At 38.4% G+C, this 20,105-nt stretch overlaps 1 protein-coding gene across 1 annotated transcript in view; it reads left to right on the forward strand.

Moving 5' to 3' along the window:
* Window positions 1-4,102: 4,102 nt before the first annotated feature.
* Window positions 4,103-20,105, forward strand: part of LOC124171368 (structural maintenance of chromosomes protein 5-like) — a 54,422-nt gene continuing 38,419 nt past the window's right edge. The window contains exons 1-7 of the mRNA XM_046550538.1: window positions 4,103-4,327; window positions 6,213-6,354; window positions 6,662-6,814; window positions 8,283-8,412; window positions 11,139-11,262; window positions 13,405-13,522; window positions 19,750-19,878. Of these exons, the coding sequence (XP_046406494.1) occupies window positions 4,287-4,327; window positions 6,213-6,354; window positions 6,662-6,814; window positions 8,283-8,412; window positions 11,139-11,262; window positions 13,405-13,522; window positions 19,750-19,878 (837 nt within the window). The 5' untranslated portion in view covers window positions 4,103-4,286. The remainder of the gene's footprint in view (window positions 4,328-6,212; window positions 6,355-6,661; window positions 6,815-8,282; window positions 8,413-11,138; window positions 11,263-13,404; window positions 13,523-19,749; window positions 19,879-20,105) is intronic.

Raw genomic sequence — 20,105 nt, forward strand, 5'->3', positions numbered from 1 at the left:
CGAATGGCTGCTTACACAGTCACGGGGCCTATGATTGTCCTTTCAATTCCCCCACCCTGTCGGCACTGGGTAAGGTTATCTTTTCCTCAGCAACAATATCTGCAGTGATTGATGGGCTGGAGATTTGGAGAAGGGTTTCAGCATGCAGAGCGTTGATTTCTTGATTGATTGTAGAGGCCGGGGCATGAGATAAACAGTCGCCATTCTTATTCTCTCTCCCCTTCTTGCATAGAGCTGTGTAATCAAGGCCACTAAGAAAAGATGCATATCTCAGGAAAACCCAAAGAGGTCATCTGTGATTATGGACGATGTAGGTGAAAAATCCTCAAAAGTGGCTCATTATCTGTGGTGTGAACAAAACGCTTTCCAAAAATGTAGTTGAAGAAGTGTGTTGTTGCATATACGATGGCCAAGGCCTCTCTGTCAAGCTGACTATAATTTGACTCGGCCTGCATCAGAGCTCATGAGGCATAAGCAGTTGGGTGTTCACGACCATCAATTTCATGGCTAAGTACTGCAGCTATCCCGGTTATCGAGGCATCAGTTGTGAGTATGACTTGCTTTGATGGATCAAATGGAATGAGTAGTCTATCCAAGTACAACTCTGATTTGAGATTTACGAAGGCAGCTTCTTCAGCAGCAGACCAAACGATGCGTTCACCTGTTCTTAGCAAGCATCACAGTGGATAGGACTTTGAAGAGATGTCTGGAATAAACCTGGAATAATATGTGACTAATATAATATAATAATAAGCCCAGGAATCTCCTCAATTCGCCTACATCCTTTGGTCATGGTATCTGAAAAACTGCTTGAATTTTAGCAGGGCACTTTGAATCTGATTGTGCGACTCTACATGACCAAGATGACTGATGCTTTCCTTGAAGAACGAGCATTTGGCATGATTGTGGTGAAGATCATTCTCTCTGAGGTATTCCAAACATGCAATAAGATTTATGGTGCATTTTTCAAGATCTGAGTCATGACAGATAATGTCATCAAAGTATGCCTCGAACTTTGGCAAGCCATTCAGCAATTGACCTAGGATGCAATTGAATTCCGCTGGAGCGGTCTTGTTCCCGAAGCTGAGGCAGTTCATTTGGAACATGCTTTTATAAGTTGAAATTGTTTGAATATTCTTCTTCATCAACCCTTAAATGCAGGTAAGCCTTGTACACGTCCAATTTGCAAATGTACTTGGAACCTCTGAGACTGTGAAGAACCTTGTCTATTCTGCAGATGGGGTAATTTGAGACAACGAGTCTAGAATTCACTCCACATTTTTATAATCTATGCTTAGCCTCATTCCTCCATTGGGCTTAGGTATTCCGACAAGTGGCAATTCCCAGTCACTAGATACTATCGGGGTAATGACTCCTTGTATTTACAATGTGGATAACTCTCTCTCTCTCAACGAAAACAGAACATCTCATTCACGGGTAAAAATGGGTTTTACGCCTTCTCTAAGTTGAAGATGTACTTTGACATTTGCAACACATCCAATTCTTTCTTCAAAAATGTGCTCATATTTCTTGAAGTCAAGTTAGGTGATTACTTTCACATTGACTGTGCGAAGAGCTGATGGTCATCTATTTTAAGCTAATGCCAAGTCCACGAATCCACATGCATCTGAGCAAAGAGCCATGCCCTGCTGGCACTATAAATAGATCGGCATCCATTGAATTCTTTTTGTAGGCAACTGAGACGGTGACTTTGCCTTTGGGCTTGATGACATGGTCTGAGTAAGAGTGGAAAGAGACTGATGTTGGTTGTAGAGGTATGTTGAGTCCAAGTTTGTTAAATGCAATTTCTGAGAGCAGAGAGAAACATGCACGTGAATCCACTTCAAACGACTACGGCCTGTTGTTGAGAGTGACAGTTACGATGTATCTATAAGTGTCTGGTCCAACCTCGTAAAAAACCTTGGTGTCTTCGATAAGAGTGATGCCATATTCGTTGTTCGAGTAACGATCTTCTCCTGTTCTTGAGAGCATTGAGACAACAGGTGGTTGGTTTTCAATTTACCGAGCAGGGTAATAATGGAGACTTTAGGAATGTGACCGATTTTCTCACAGAAAATGCACCTTAGAGATTTTCAAATTGCTCTGCAATCACGAAATTTATGGTTTGAGCGACCACATTGGAGTCAAATACCATCGAGACCTAATGACCAATTGTCGACATGCCCTCTAGGCTTGTGGGACTGAGAAAAAGGATGCGGATGAGAGTTGGACAGACAGTGATTATCTAGATTCAGAACTTCGGAGAATGCAACATTTTCCTTCTTGACGACGATAAATCTTGTTTGTATCTGCGGCTTATCAATTGTCCCGACTCGAAGCAAGAAGCTTCCAATGCTATGGCTTTCATCAGAATTTCTTCAAAATCCTTGAGGTTTGTCTCTTGCAGTATCGATTTGAGTATCCAGCTGTCTTTCAGGCCTCTGATAAACTGAGCACGGAGGAATATACCAGCTACAAAGAACTTCTTTTTACAGGTGGTAGAAGGACAAGTAGTGCAGAAATCACAGTCTTTCGACTTTTCCTTCAGCGATGCGACAAAATCCGAGGTTTATTGATGCAGCTATTGAGTGATGCTGAGAAAGGAGTGCTGAGAGATGATGGTCGAGACTGATGGTGACAGCATTTTCTCGAAATTAGTTTCAGGGTTGAGAAATGGATTCCTTTGATAGAATCATCTGGTCCCAGAAATGAGGCAAGATTATTGTATTGATCTTTTCTGATCAATGAACGCAGGAGTTGAGCCTTTAATTATATCATCACTGACATTCTTGAGATCGCAGTAATTATTGAAGTGCTCCATATAGGAAGAAAACTTTTCGGTTTTTGCTCCTTAGGCTTCAAATGGAATTATCTCCAGAGCTGGTGCAGTTTGCTGATTCTTGATGATAAAATTCAGAGCTGAAAGCAATTCTTTGAGCGGTTTTGAGTCCATTATATTCGCTTAAAATTTACATAAAATAGCGTTGACACCATTTTACTGGTTTTACTCTTAACTTTATTGACTTTGCTATCTTTTTTAAATCCTCGTCGCCTCCTTGTTGTGACAGATGGCTAGTAAATAAGATATAGCTCTCGCATGTATCACCATTTAATACTATTGAATTTCTTAAAGAAGATCAACAACAATACATATCTCCATGCAAATATTGAAAAGTAAACATCCGCAACATAAACATTTCATCACATTAGTTGCCTAATGTGAAGTGGGGGACACTGCACGCAAAGGGAACTTCGGCTAAAATTCAAGGACAAGGGCTTTTGAGAAAGGCTCTGTGAGGGAAGAGGGCTGTAATTGAAAAAGATCAATAAAATCCAATTTAGCACCCTAATAGGATATGTAACTGATGCCTTTCACTATTCTTTGATTAATTATCAAGGAAAGTTCATGATTTTTTTCTTATTATTTAGTTTAAACTAATGTGCATCTACTTTTTTCTTCTCTTAAGGCCGCCATACACAGCGAATGATTTCATTCGCATGTTCATTCAGCATGAGCAATGAACTCACCAGATATTTCAATGGTAGCTACTTCTTTATTGTTTTAATCGCATAACTCTATAATATTTCTTAAAGTTGACCAGATAACATAGAATGATGAGTATTGAATGGCTTGAAACCACTTACAACAAGTTTGAAATATCCATGCATGGACGCGGGGTGGATGCCAATCCTGATCTATTGTGCGAAGTAATCTTGTGAGGCTTAAACGTTTCCACGTTTCGTGAAAAAATACAGGAGTAGCGATAGCAACGCCGCCAAAAGCGCACTAAAAGTGTGCAACGTACTTTATAGTTTCGGCGTTAGTAAACGATATTTATCTTCAATGAATTTATTTATTGTTTGTAAAAATTAAATATTTTTCTCTTTAAGGCAAATAAAATTTACAAAGTTAGCTTCGAAAATGGCTTTAAAACGCTTCAAAAAAGCCGGGAACGGCCAAGATGCCTATGAGGACGCTAGAGACATCTATAAAAAGTGGAAGTTGCGAGTTGACTCTCACTCTCTCACCTTCCAAGGCTTGCAACGCCAAATTGAATTCCTTTAAGGCACTTGAGAACCGTGTTTTGTTTATTTCAAACACGCATGCGCGTAAAGCAGTTTGGCGCATGAGTTCATCTGAGAAGATTGACTGACGTTCTGTGAAATAATCCGTGCGAAGTTGTTTTATTCCTGAAATTGAATACTCGGTTATTAAAAACTGATACTCACGTGTGAAGTTCTATCCTACGATAGCACGGCATATAATATTATTGTAGCTCGAAATAATGGATGGTAGCATTGTGAGACTTTATCTGCGGGACTTCATGTAAGTAGTCTGTACCCTCATTGATAAAAAATTTCATCATTAGCTCTCTTGACTTTGCATGGTCTTACTGTCTTGTTTGCCGTGGCGGTTTTAAATAGTAATGGCTTTCCTACTTTAAGAAAGAAAACTTTGATGAAAACTGCCGAGTTAGCCACGTATCCTGTTCACGAATATTACATTAATAATGGTGATGGTCGTCGTTGTTTTCTTAGCTCTCTTTGCTTTAGCAACAGCCCTTCCATGGCTTTCAGATGTGTTTCATTAATACCATTTTCAATTTTATTTACTCATTAAATCGCAATTTTAATGCTCTTAGCAGGCATTCATGTAATTTTTGGACCCTTAAATGTGTCAAAATTCTCATTGTTTATCATCCATTGCCGTGACAGTTCACTCTCAGTATAAATTTAGAGTTGCGAATGGGGTGGGCAGATACTTGGGCCTGCGAGTTTCAAGGCCGTTTTACACGAGACAAGTAATATTGCACAATCTGACGTGTGTACGAAGGGGCAGTCAAACTGTGTCGTGTGAAGCGGGGAAATGCGAGAATGCATGAACATACGATGGCAATAGAGCCCCTGTTATAATATATATATATTATAACGGGCAAATCATGCCTTTTCATCTCACAGGAATGGAGTTATTATGGATGAAAATAAAAATCACCATGCGTTGCACGTTGCGGCACTTTAGGGGTCACGCCCAAATTTCAATTGCTCATATTTTATTGACAATTGGAGGCTATAATTGTACACTATCTCTAGTTATATCAGGATGTATGACCATGGCAAGTTTCATGAAAATCCGAGTCGGTGGGTGTCATTTGGTCAAAATATTGATTGACTTGATATGAAATGAACCAACAATCAATATTTTTTCAAGTGAAATTTGCATTGCACATCATCCTAGAGAGAGATGAAAAGTGTGACTAGTTTCTAGAGTGGTAAGGAACAAAGAAAATGGCATTGTCACTGTCACCACTGGTAGGAACTCTGAAGTTTACTGCCCATAATAATTCTGGTTTGTCGTTAGATGCCATGAATAGCTTGTTGAATGGAAGGAGACACATTCCTTCCACAAAAATGGATTGGCTTCAGATCCAGTGCCAAAAATACTATCATAATCATGACTGTGGAGTCGAAACTTGTTTAAGGGCTAAGGTAGTAAAAGCACTTAAAATTATTATCAAGCAGTGAGATTTATATTGTTATTCTGGGACAAAAGTGGCCCTCAAATTATTGAAGTCGTAAACTCGAGACAATTTCTTATTATTCATGGTATGTGATAAATCAATGGATTTGGACTTTCTACTGAAGGGCATACAGTAATGTGGTAACCTTAAACAGCTACACTGTCTCACCATTAGATAGTCATCCACTCTTACCTTTGAAATTAGTTCCTCAAACATATGTGCAATTGCAAATTGCACACAGGTTTTAAGGTTATTGAGAATATTGTCGATGGATTTCAAAAAAATAGTGGGGAATATTTTGATGCTGACGGATCTCATGCTGGGGGGCAATTAATGGCACAAAAACAGTGAGACCCTAACTTTTCTCTGGGTGCATAAGTGTCCAATAACATTTAATGAAGGCTGCTGTTTATGATTCGAGGTAAACATATGGAGGATTATTTTTTCATACCTTAAGCTTGATTTAATGGTTGAAAAAGTACACTTATATTTTGAGGCTTTAACAAGAAAATGTATGAACTCTTAGACTTATTCTGCATTTTGCCTTTTCCTTTCACTGCATCCAATAGTTCCCTTGACTTAAGTTGAGAGCGCAGATGTCAAGGCCTTTGCCCTTCTATGTTTACTCTTTCTCTTGGAGTGGTTTATTTGATGAATGTTGTATACTTCTTTAAAATGTTCTCTGAATTGCAGGACATTCCATGAAATAACCCTTTTGACGAAGAACCATCTGAACTTGATCACAGGCCCAAATGGATCCGGCAAGTCGTCGATCATGTGTGCCCTCTGCCTCGGACTTTCAGGGAAGCCTAAAGTTGTGGGAAGAGCCTACAGTGTAATTACCTTTCCATTTATTCATTGTTACAAATTGGAAGTATTTTGTGATTAATTATTAAACACATTTTTTCTTGGGGAAACTAAAATTTTCTTTGTGTGTTCCATTGAATGTTTTTTGAACTTATGTATATTATTATCAAGGTCTTGATACCTTACCTTGATAATAAAATAAGTATCAAGACTATGGTCTGTGTCAATAAATATTCAATGTGGAATGTACTAAGTGAATTTTATTTATCTCTATCAAGGTTCCACAAAGTGACGCAATTAACCTCATACAGTCACTTCTTTTTCCTTCCTCATAGGTGAGCAAGTACATTCGTTACAATGCAGATAGAGCAACAATTGAGATAGAATTGTATAATACCAAGGGCAAGAATTATGTTGTATCTCGGACCATATTTAGGGGCAACAAATCATCTTGGAGCATCGGTGGATATTCTTGCTCTCAGGAAGAAGTGAGTAAATTGTTTGATTTATTTATGCATGTGTAAAAATCAATTCTTTAGGTATGAAGTTCTTATGGCACCATACATTTGCATCTTTCCTTGCTAATCAACAGCAAAATAATGAAATATTCGTCCAATAGGTTTTTAGTTTGCACAAAGATACCAAGGTTAATAAAGAGTCATATGAAACAGTAAATTTTACATAAGCATTTTAGGTGTACAGTCGGTTTCATTGCTTTAGGCATTGTCTAACTGCCTTGTTTTAATCTGTTTGATGACGGCAAAATCATAATCTAACGATTTATGTTTACATTTATATGTACACTTTACAAAAATATACTCTATACATGCTAAATACACTAGCATAAAAATGACATAAGTTAGAGTTTTCACTTTGGATCAAGATTTTCTGAATTTTTGTGAAAAATCAGCATTATATCATATCATAAATATTGCGTTGGTAAGTTTTCATTTGAAAAATCCATGATCTTCTTTGATTATGTTTTAGAAATAGTTACTAGGTTTATTTCTAAACTCCTGAACTCTATATCTTTTATCCTGTTACATATCAGCAGTGAACAACCAACAACTCACACAACAATAATGTACATAGATACCATACATAGATACTAAACATAAATATTAAACATAATCTTATGACTGTCGCCACAACAACTATAGCAGTTAAAATATTGGCTGTTACCTAAATTTATATATTTCAACATATGTGACGTTTAATTTATATTGCAATAAATATTTATAAGATGAATGGATATCATAGCTTCAATTTTTTTCATAACCCTCAAATAAGCTCCAAGAGCCAGCTACTTAAATATTTAGTTCTCTTGAAGCATTATTTTGTTTCCAACCAAATAGGGTGTATTGAATTCCCGATGTCTTGCTGTCAGATAGTGTGTGCTCTGAAAGCTGTGATACTTGGGGAATATAGCTCTTCTGTAAAAAAACCTGGGAATTCTGCGAGCATTAAAATGCTGATTTCTAAAATGAATATCCACAGTTCTTCAAAGTGAACCCTCAATTTGTTGGCCATAATATTAAAATGACTGCACTAGTATTCTTTTGGTCAATAATTTCTACCCCTTGAGAAATAAATAACGAAACATGATTCTATTTACGTCTAGATAGTGCATCGGAAAGCAAAGCAATTCCCATCTTAAATTCTTGTAAATATCTGGGATTTTTTTAAAATTTCTGCACTGTACAGATCCTGATAGTACCTTAAGGTTGGTTTGGATGGGTAAGGGTAGAGCTCATTCATGACTTAGTGGGTGTGAATAACATATGAATATCACACTTGTGAGTTGGAGGGCCTGTTCCTCTCCTTGCTCTTTGAGGATTTTATTTAGAGGTGTCCAAAGGTTTCAACTGGGATTTGAACTCAGAACCCTTCTATCAGCAGCCAAGCACTTTACCCACTTGCCTACCATGCTCTGATGTCAATATGTGTCTGTTTCAGGTTGAAAACTTAACATCCAAGCTGAACATCCAAATAGACAATTTGTGTCAGTCCCTACCTCAGGGTAGTGTTCAGGATTTTGCAAAAATGAACTCCCTCACATTGATGGAGAACACAGAGAAGTGTATTGGTAATTGGCCTTTTCTTTTTATTTTGTAATTTTATTAATATTAATTTAGTAGCACATTACATATATTGAGTCTGTAGCTATTTGCTACCTCTAAATAGGTGCCTTGTCACTCAAAATAGAAAACAATGCAGTAATATACAGTACTCTCCCGATTATACGGGCTAATGATGGGGAAAGACGGCACAAATAATTGAAAAAAATGTATAACCCAAACTTTCACGTAAATGTCTTGCAATGTTCTTAATTTACCTAAAACAAACAATATATTTTTATTTATGCAGGTAATCTGTTATTTTAGAGTGCTTCTCGGACTCAATGAGAGCTTTCTTCGCCAGTTTGCAATCTTTTTAGCGGCAATAACAGGGTTGCACTTGCACTGTATAAGCGTGTGTAAGAGGCGCACCCCTATTTTGAGCATCGAAGCTATGAAGAAAAAAATTTTGCGGCATTTTTTTTTATACTATCGCGCGGTTTTGCAGTTTCCTGGAATTTCGACAGTTATCAAAATTTCTTATTTGAATACTAATTGAAAGAGGAAATTTTGATAACTTGGGCGGTAATAGCGGCATAAGAGGAATTAGAAAGAGTTCCGATCCTCTCTTGGCATACGCCGTTGCTCTACGATGCTTATCCTATTCAGAAAAAATTTTATTTTCAATGATCTCGCAGGAGTATTGCAATAGAGCTGCCGTGGAAAATTTTAAGGCAAAACACGACGGGCATATAGCATAAACCTTCCCAAGAGCTTGGACAACAATCGGGGTAATCTCAGCGCCGTAGGATAATAACCACGTCGTAGGTTTAACGGAGCCACACTCGGCCCTCCATCAGCCTATGCCTCTGCCGTTTTTTTTTTCCTTTCCTAGACCCCACACGAAAATAGGAAAATAACAAGTTACAGGGTAACAATGGAAACGTGTTTCATCCCTACCCCATCTCACCAACTGACCTTGATCGATCTCCCAGTTTCTGGAGGCCAAATGCTAGGTGAGTCACCTACCGAGCCCGAAGATATCTCGATAGCTTACAATAATTGTATGACACGCTCTAGGTTCAAGAAAAGAAAGAGATCTAACGCGACGCATATCTGACATAATTTAAGTTTTTTAAGCTCTAATTATTTCTCACAAAGACTTATAGTTACAACGAGGCTACTAATATTCAAAATAGTCCAAGCAACACAATTTCTGAAGGAACAAGCATAGCATAAGCGCATTCAAACAAGACGAGACAGACTGGAAACTTCAGGCAACGCCAACTGCGTATATCATATTGATGCGCCTTCGCCCCTTCGCTTTGATGGCAACGACGTCACATGTAAGATCGGACGTGTTTGTCCCTTGCTCCTTCGCTCGTAGCCTCATTGCTTCGAAGACGGAGGGATCGCGCTCCTTACTCCGAATTTTTTAAAGCGCAGGTTTTGACACCAATATAATTTTCAGTTGCGAAAATCCTCATATTAGCACCTGAAGATGATTTTTGAAAAATCAGGTCCTCAGCGTTATGGAAATTACTCAGCAAGACAGATATTGACTATTAACCAGGTATGTCCTTCAAAACTACGCGTTTCTCTACGTTTGATAAGCGATTACTATGTGTAGTATAAATGCCGCGGGATGCCCACTCGTGGCAGTAAATTTAGCCCGCCCTACGGAGCGAAAAACCCCGAGTGATCTTTTCCATGTTCACCTCTGGGGTACCGACGTGATGCTTACAAAAAAGCAAACAGGAGCATTTAAAAAATACGTCACTAAGGGAGAAACTTCCCTGCCTGCCGCTTGTTTTTGACCTAGGGTTTCAGATGACTGACTCATGCTGAAAACCAAGGCCTCTCAGTTCCCCTTGGACTTGCGCCTGGGTGAAGGGGAGGGAAGGAAGATAAGAAGTTTTGTAAGAGGCGCACCCTCATTTTCGGCTGCAATTTCTGGGAAAAAAGGTGCGCCTCTTACATGCGCTTATACGGTATTATTAATGCTACATGTAAGGCCTGGTTTCGAAAACTACACATCCGTGGTCGTGTGATCACGGATACAGAAAAGTGGTTTGCACGAATGCTTCAAAACCACTGCTCGACGTTGGAAACTTCTCTGTCAGGTACCACCCTACGTAGTCGCGTGTCACACAAGTAGCCCGGGTTGCAACTGCTGCGGGACGTGTAGCTGTGATCACGGAGCACAGTCGCGCACTGCGAGGCTTGGAAAACGAGGAAACAGTGCTCCCACGAATGCAGCTAGCACGCGATCGCTTCCGTTTTACGAAGGGCAGCCGGATTATCGGGAGTCTGCTGTACATAATAGTAATAAATTGTTTGATTTACATAAATTATGAAAATTACAAGAAATTTGAATGAAAGTTTGGATTACTCATGTTTTCCAATTATTCTTGCTACATCTCCCCATCATTTGCCCGGATAATCGGGAGTTTGCTGTAAATGAATCAGAACTAATGACATCACTAACTCTTGAAAAGTTGGCTGAAACTCACATTTCTTTTGAATATATGTGAGGGTGACTGAAAGTTTTGTTTTTTACGTTGCAACTCATCTTTCCCCTTTGTTAACCAATCTTTAAAATTAATTGTGATTGTTTGTCTGCATTTACAACCCATTTTAACTCTATGCTAGATATTTATTTATAAATTTTCAGATTTAAAAGTTTTGTTTTAGAAGTGAGATTTTTTGCCATGGTCGTATACATTTCTGTATGAATTGTGTGATTATTTTTCAGGTGGCATGGCAATGTTGGAGAAGCATTTGCAGCTCAAAAAACTCGGAGCGGCGTATTTGGAAAACGAAAAAATACTCCATTCCAAAATGGAGTATTTAAGTAATGAGGAGCAGATATTTGCAGGGTAAAAATCATTAATTTGAAATACATTCATTGAATATCATCTAAATCTCCACATCATTATTGTAAAATGGGAACGTGTGCTGTACATGCGCATGTGTGTGAATAGACTCTCTGATCTGTGATTGGTGTGTGGACTGAGCACTGAGCGGTGAGCAGGTTGGGAAAGAAGTATTCTGACAAAGTTAGTGCTGCCACTTTAGGTTTAATTGGTTTTGTGGAAGGTTCATTTGGTGTTGGGGTTTATTTTTGGGGGGGGGGTGAGGGGCCTGAGAGCGTGCACTAAAATAGGGTTCAATCTCTCTTGCTCTACAAGTCTCATTTTGTGATGTATCATTTGTTTATGCGAGGGGGGATCTGAAAATAACAGGATACAATTTTTAAAAATTCCAAAATTTAATATTTTGCATTACAAATGTTAGTCACCTTCAAAGTATTCTCCATTCGCACTGAAGTGTTGGTTAAAATGTTATTTCCACAGCACGAAACACCTTTGGTACTAGTCGTTTCCAATGCCTTGCAGTACCACCTTCGAGTCTCTTTTCACCTTCGTAATGTGACCAAAACATTTCCCTTTCTTTACCATTTTCATCTGTGGGAACGAAAGGAAATCACAAGGTCAAGATCTGGTGAGGAAAGTGGGTGAGGAAGCAAGTGTCGTGCAGTTATTTACCAAAAAGTCAAGTTGCTGCAAGCAGGAATATGTGCTGCTTTTTAATCAGGATTCTACAAGCGGGGGATGAATTTTGCCGCAATTTGTCACATTTGCAATACAATCTTCGTCTGAAATTAGCTTCAGTGAACTCCACGAAAGATCACATTGTTCAGCAAGTTCGTCAATAGTACACCTCTTATCCTCATACATGAGGGCACGAGTTTTTTTCCTCAGTTTTCATCAGTTCTGGACCAGGAAGGCTGGCCCAGGTATTGAATGTCTTCGATTAACATGTTGCGGCCTTGAATTTTCAAATACCAATTGTGCACTCGAGTACTTTTTAACGCGTATTCTTCATAAGCTCTAGACAACATGTTAACTGTGTCCAACTCTATTTTACCAAGCAGGGAATAGAATTTTGAAGTTGCATGCTCTTCTTGAATATCAGACATTTCAAAAATCGAAGAGGTCAAAAATCTCTTTGTTTGTAAACTGTCGCAGTGGCTGGCTACTACCATCTAAAGCCACACTGTTTTGCATAATGTCTCAGAAATGATGAAATAACTCCCATCTAGTGGGGGAAGCCCAAAATGTAAAAGCGACCTCCACAGGGATTTCCCTCCGGTTATTTTTGGGTCCCCCTCGTAACTTACGCTATCATCTTGAGAATTTAGGGGTGCCTGGAGTACGCACTTGTCACCATATGTTTGTACATGGGTCATTCCGTGCCAACTCAGCTAATTTTTAGTGGGTCTTACACCCACCATCTCAGATTTTGATTTTTTTCCCTGTTGTTAGTTTCAACCTTGGTTAAGAAAAATCCAAAATATTATTGACCAATTGCAAGTATTTTCCAAGATATGAGTATTTGAAGTCAATGAGGCACAGTGATAAATTTTGCCCGCCAGTCAAATTCATCAAAACTACCTACTAATGAATTTTTTCTAATTTAATATGGTCCCCTCTCTAGCTTTCTCCTCCCACCTCTAAAATATAATACTTCTGTGAGCAGTTTTTTGGTGCAGTAGTTGAAATTACACACCAATTGATTGCTATTACGAAGTTTTAATAATATTATATTTCAATAATAAAAAATCTATTAATTATTGTTAAATAATTTTATTAGAAATATTAAACAACTTTTTTGACAACTTTTCAATATTTGCTGCCACCTGAAATTTGCTGGCCTGGGCATGTGCGCCGCCCTAGTTCCATGCTTGAGACAAATGTAAAGGTTGACAAGGGTTTGAATTTCATAGATGATGTTTTAAGTTGTGAAAGAATACATGCATAGTGAATCACATAAAGATACAAGTGGTAAGATAAGATAATGGCAAACAAGATAAAACCGGTCGGGCTGCAGTGATGCTTCGCCCAAAATTATTTCCCAAACATTTTGGTGGGGGGGAGGTTGACCTCTTAGACGTCTTAACTCTTTGTAGCTTTGCAAATGATGATTTTCTAACCAATTATTTGAAATGATTCTGTCAGTTTGCAGTCTGCTATGGACAAAATGACTACCAAGAAGGCGCTTGTCTCAAAAGTCAAGGTATTGAAGCAAAAGAGGGCACATCTGGTATATGAAGCAGCCAACAATGATCTCAAAATGGTAATAACCACTCTTTAATTTTTTTAAATGTTTTAATTAAGCATCTATTTAGCATGTACTGAAGAATAAGAATTTTTTCCTACCAGCCATCATTATGATGTGGATCTAGTGTTGCCGGTGGCAGTAGTTGTTTTGATGCTCCCCATTACATGTATACTAGGGATGAGTCTATTCCAAATGTCGATTCTCGATTCCACCGATTCTCGGGCACGGAATCGGAATCGAGAATCGATTGCCTAAAGTCGATTCCGATTCCATCGATTCCAGGAAGATAAATGTTTTGAGCATAGACTATAAGTTTGGGGCATAAATGCTGTTACACACCTAAGCGGCCGCGGTGTCAGCCTTGCCCGCGCGGAGGATACGCCCCGCACGCGGGTGCTGCGACGAACATACCTAAGCGGCCTCGGAAACATTAAAATGTCGGCAAGAGCGAAAAACCGACGAACCCTGAAATACCTCGTGTTCATGAGCAACTCTCAGAGAAAAAAAATTGGAAACCACGGGATCGGGAAGCAACGCATGCGTTTTCCGTACTTTTATTAACCGCTGGTCACGGCAAATCAAATTGTTACGATTATGAATCACATTCGGAGAATTCATCTGGACCACCAATTTTAAAGTATAATAGATCGAAATATATTTTTTTACTTTCGAATGATATTTGAAGTCTGATGATAATAAAAACGTGCAGAGAGCGAGTTTTTCTGTGAAAGAAGTTTCTTATAAATACGCGCTGAGAGCGGTTTTTTTATAAAAGTAACTTTTTTAGACTAACACGCGCCTGCGTCAATAATAAAAAAAATTAGACACATTCGCGTTTGTATAGCCCAGTTTCATCAATGCAACCCTTGAGGAAGTTTATACTTGCTTGGCATAAGCCGCCGCGGCCTCCGGGCGGACTCGACAGGTTGCGTTCGGCCGCCACGGCGCACCCGCCGGGCTGCTCTGGTATGTATCGACGCCATGAACGCTACATTATTGTTTAGCCACCGCGGCCAAACGAGAATGTAGCCACCGCGGCTATTGTTATTTTTAGGGATGGTCGGATCGGATACCTCGGATCCAAATACCCGCGGATATTGCCCTTCATCGGATCCAAAGTCGCGGAAGACATCGGATCTGGATCGGAAATTTTAAATAATAGCTTCAGTGAATGTAACATAAGAGTGGAAAGATTTCCGATTCTCTCTTCGAATGCGCCGTCGCATGCGATTCTTGTCCTACTCATGAACTGTTTTGTTTGAAAGCTCTCGCAGAGGTTGCAAGTAGAATTTCAGCCGTGGCCAGGATTTTCAGCATTTCAAAAGTAACTATGTCGCAGATTTCAGAAAACCACCCTCGGCCGTCCATCAGCCCGTGCCTCTGTTGTTTTTTTTTCGCATCCGAAATCACACGGACCAAAAATCATTGTCTTCTAAGGAAAATATCAAATCACACGAAAACAATTGAAGCGTGTTTCATCCCTACCTCGTCTCACCATTTGACCTTTTTTGGCCTACCTGCTTCAATTCTCCGTTTCTAGACTACAAATGCTAGGAGAGTGACTTTCTGGGAAAGTGTTAAAATTAGTTTAAAACCCATTATTAAGTGCCCGGTTTTTTCAACAATTTTCCCCCCTGGTTTTGGATCCCCCCCCCCCAATTGAAATTCCTGGCTACGCCACTGCTCCTTCTCCTCCACCTCTCCTTTACACGCTTTTGCTGCCCACTCCTTCCTCATGCTGAGCGGTTGAGCACCTCGTCGCACGTGACGTTATTACCGTTTTAAATACTTTTAATTGTGTTGCTGATTGCGCAGTTTCAATTTAATTTAATGATGCACCAATAAAAATGTCTTTCATTGTGTATAAACATTTCCATTAACAGGAGAACCAATGAATGCAGTGTGCGTGCACTATGGCGTAAATTATTGCGAGGATGTGCTAAATCCACCTCACCATACTGAAGCATTTTCGGATGAAACACAAGTCCGTATGCGATGAGAAAGTAAAATTCGGGGGAAACGCGTGTGAGGAAAATTTGAATTCAGTCGATAGCAGGGGGGTAGCCAGGAATTTTGTTAAGGGGGGGGTCCAAAACCAGGGGGGAAAATTTTTAAACAACAGGGTACAAAGGAGAGGTTTTCAAACTAATTTTAACGTCCTTCATAATAGAAAAAACTTCATTTTTCAGAAATTAATTTTTTTTTCATTTTTGTAAATTCATGATTTTTAATATTTTGTTTCCTTTCATGAAGGAAAGTAATTGTGTTTTTATATTTTGGGGGGTCCTCTCGCTACGCTACTGGTCAGTGGTTCATCCTAAGATTTTTCCTATTTTCATTTCCAAACCCAAGCGTTACAGTTTAGGCCCTGAGTATGTAAAGATGTTTTTAAAAAACAACTTGAAAGCCCATAAAATAATTTTTAATTTATAAAAATATAAAAATGTGTATGAAAATCTAAAAATCATTCCATTGATTGTATGTACCCACAATAAACTTGAATAATGACTTTGTTTAATGGCAGGAATTCGAAAATGCATTTGGAATCGAAAATATCCGATTCGAAAGATCTGGCTCCAAAAATCTTGAATCTGTCCATCCCTACTTATTTTATTCCATTCAATTCTTAAATTTTAATGACAGCAATACCACAGATAAATCAAAATCCCACCTGCTATAAGGAGTAAGAATCGATGGAATCGGAATCGAGAATCGGGAATCGATTTGAAGGAATCGAAATTGGAATCGGAATCGAAAAAAAGTGGAATCGACTCATCCCTAATGTATACTACGTATTTTCAAATGTAGTTTTCCCTTTTCATTCCCCAAAATTTGAAGCAGAAGAGTAATAGAGTAAGGGTCTTATTTTCGAGTGCAAGTGAGTTGAGTGTTTTATTAACCTCAACATCATGATCTAGGTTTCAGAATAATAGCGAAAGGCTGCCAAAAACGTTAACTGTGTAAGTTTCTGATGTTGTCTGCTGTAATGGCACAAGCTGGGAAATATGACGGTTATAGGGATTAAGATTGATTTTAAACATTAAATGTTGATTTAGATATGACTAGCAGAATTAATTTCACGATTCAGTGTATGTCTGGGTGGCTCTCTAAGTTATAAAAGTACTTGGTGAGAAGAAATTATTATTTTGCATAAGCAAAAGAATACTCATGATTGGTACTTGCCTGCTTCGAATTCTGGCAATCATTCCTTCAAAAATGGTTTCATCAAACTGGGCATGCCAGAAAAAAACTAGTTTTTAATTAACAATAAGTATATCTTTAGTAACCTTAATAAATACAGTAGATTCCGGTTTATTGGGACATATCGGGACAGGTGCACTATGCCCCAATTGGGCGAACTATCCTGTATATGGTCATAAACAAACGATTAAATGATAGAAAGAAGACTAAATAATGTTTATGATACAAAGAATGTTTATTTATCTATTAATTTGCTTAATAAATCAGCGAGAATAGTTTACCTATTATCATTTTTCAATAATTCTGTGAATCTCATATAAAAATATTTTTTTACAGCCTATGGTAATGCTGGATGAATTTCTTTTACTATGTCCTATTTCAGAAAAATTCACTTTTAATTAGTGAATAATATGGGATTCCTAAATATTTCATTTGATTATAAACAGGTATTTACTGTTCTAGTCGTATATCATCGTCCGAGGAATTTGTCTATTGTACTCTGCTGCATTGTCGTCATCCTCGTCGCACGAATTAAGTTGGCACAGACATCCAATGATGACATTGGGCTACCTTCGTTGCCCTCTTTTTGCATAAAGAAGAGTCGTAACCCCCTAAAGAACCTCCTTGAATACTGAGATGTCACTTGGCTACGCTGAGGTGGGATTTCATCTCCATCACTATCCTTACCTTCAGCTACACCTTGTCTGTATAATATGGTTTTAACAATATCATCTTCACAGTTTACATTGGTGGCAGAGCAGTCCAAACTGCAGTCCATATGTCCTTGGTACTGTTTCGAGTTGAATTCACCTTTCATGTTCTACTGGAATGTTGAAAACTGCATTCGAATGTTTCAAACCGCAATGAAAAAAAATTTGAATTGTTAGACAGGTGACATCTCACCAGATTTCAGCCAGAAACATTATCGCCTGCCATATTCACCTTTGAACTTAATTATTATTTGGCAGTGAGTTACGATGTGAAAAGGTTATCTTCTACAAATTCCAGATTATAATCTACTAATTTCCCACGGTAAAGTGTCTTCAAATCTTTAATCTTAGTTATATAGTGAAAAGGGGAGAGTGGATAGATCACATTAGACAATTGGATTGTATGCGAGATGTAGGGAACATAAAGCTCTTGGTAAGCGACATTGCTCATCTCGACCAGTATCGACTGCTCGACATCGGCCATTAATCCCTAGAAATTAGCCCATACCCACTGGTAAACCCTCACCATGGGTGTCGCCACTTTTTTCTCACTGTCCTGAGTTCATTTTATCCTCTATAGCTCAGCTACCACCACAGGAGTTCTCTCTTAAAAACAAAGCTACGTTGAATGAGGTGTCACGGTCGAGAAACGGAATCCGAATCCTCTGATGGATAGGATGACAACAAGAGCTTTAAGAATTAGGCAAGAATAGGTAGCCTTGTGAAAAATTAGACTAAATTAAAGGACGTTAATGTTGAAATCAGTATTCTGGAAACAAAAAATTTTAATTTCGTCACGAGTATAGAGTCCATGTCGCCGATTCATGGCCCAATAAAGCGGCATGCTGTCCCATTTAAGCGGAGAAACCTCTAGGATATTCTTCTATTGGGTTCTGTTCTTCAAGATCTGCCCAATTAAGTGGCTGCCTCAAGTAACCGGTGGACCTATTTACCGGAATCTACTGTAAAAGAAAAGAAAAAAAATTGCATCTGTCACACCATCATTTATACCTTTACTGTGATGTTTAGGTTGCTTTGTTAGTCACTCTCATCATTCTAACATTCATTTAAACTTACAACCAATGGGATGCCGACGTCCACAGTATCCTTGGTTGCAGCCGACGTCTGTCGCCTCGATCCTAGGTTGGAGTGGGTAGTACTCACGCAAAGTGAGTTTATTTAATCATCATTTTCCTTGTATTTGATGCTAGTCAAGAAAATGCAGTCGTTATTAAAGATGCTCGAAATATGATTAATTGGTTGGTTTTATTGAAATTTTTCTTATTTTATTACAAGTTAAAAATTCGATTGTTTCTGGCTTTACCTTGTGAAAATCCATTCTGAACAATAAAAAGTTATGGTACCTTTTCACACGATTTATTCAATACGACCGGTTTCGTCGCAGAGGCGACATCATCAGGTACAGAAATCGTTGTTGTTGTTTATCCGGTTGCTAATACATGTTGGTAGGGGAGGGTTGCGTTGGGGTTGGAGCGTTACTCAGCTTCAGGGGAATTTCCAAGAGGGGGGAATTGTTGATAAAAATATTTTCATTCGCTAAAATTCGCGAAACACTTATGGGAGAGTGACCACAGGAGCGATTTTGTTCCGGAAATTCTCCACCTTGAGAAAAAGGGGAGAAGGATGGACTGCTTGGAGGAGTTGGAGATTAGGAAGCACATCAAGAATGGAATTTTAGCGAATGAAAATATTTTTATCAACTATTCCCCCCTCTTGGAAATTCCCCTGAAGCTGAGTAACGCTCCAACCCCAACGCAACCCTCCCCTACCAAAGCGTATTAGCAACCGGATAAACAACAACAAAATAACTGTTAATATAACGATTTCTGTACCTGATGATGTCGCCTCTGCAACGAAACCGGTCGTATTGAATAAATTGTGTGAAAAGGTACCATAACTTTTTATTGTTGAGTTAAAAATTATTAAAATTAGTGCAGCCCCTCTTGATATACAAATGGTGCAGCATAACTGTTTGTTGATTATGAGGTAGTATGAAGTTTGCCGGGTCAGGTAGTAATGATTAATGATTAAATCTACTTGGAAGTGTATCTTCAATTGATTTTTAGTTCACTTTGGGGAACTTGCTCATGGCTTATTCGATAGATTGATAACTTTGTCTATTTCACTCATCTTTGTAATGCTAAAATGCTATTTCTGCTTGATAAAGACATGGTAGTGTTGGCACCTGTCAAAGTTGTACCTAATAGTGCTGTGTGAAATGGAAGCTACCACGTTTTGAAATCCATATATTTTCTAAGTTTCTGTTGTTTTCTTCTATTTTTGCTTTATGCATTTTGTTTTCATTTGTAGGCAGAGGAAATGCTGAAGGAAAAAACTGCATCTGTCAATAAAATAGTAGAAGAAATTAAACCCATGAAAGCTGCCATAGGATATGCGAAGAGGCAGCTCAAGGCCTATGAGGATAAAATAAAGTCAGCCGTAAGTAATGTTCTTACTTTTCTTGTTTCGTTGTGTAGCTGCAAAAAATAAATTATTTAAAAACAGATTTAGTCAAGGACACTTATCAAAGTCAAAAATATCAAATGGAACAAAGTTATTTTATAAAACCATTGACCAAATTGTGTTTTGTTGAATTGTAATGTTCCAAAAAAAGTAATATCAGGTAAATGTACTTCTCTGGCATTCTATATGTAATATTATTAATT

Source organism: Ischnura elegans, chromosome X, assembly GCF_921293095.1.
Source record: "Ischnura elegans chromosome X, ioIscEleg1.1, whole genome shotgun sequence".
NCBI classification, from domain to species: Eukaryota; Metazoa; Arthropoda; class Insecta; order Odonata; family Coenagrionidae; genus Ischnura; species Ischnura elegans.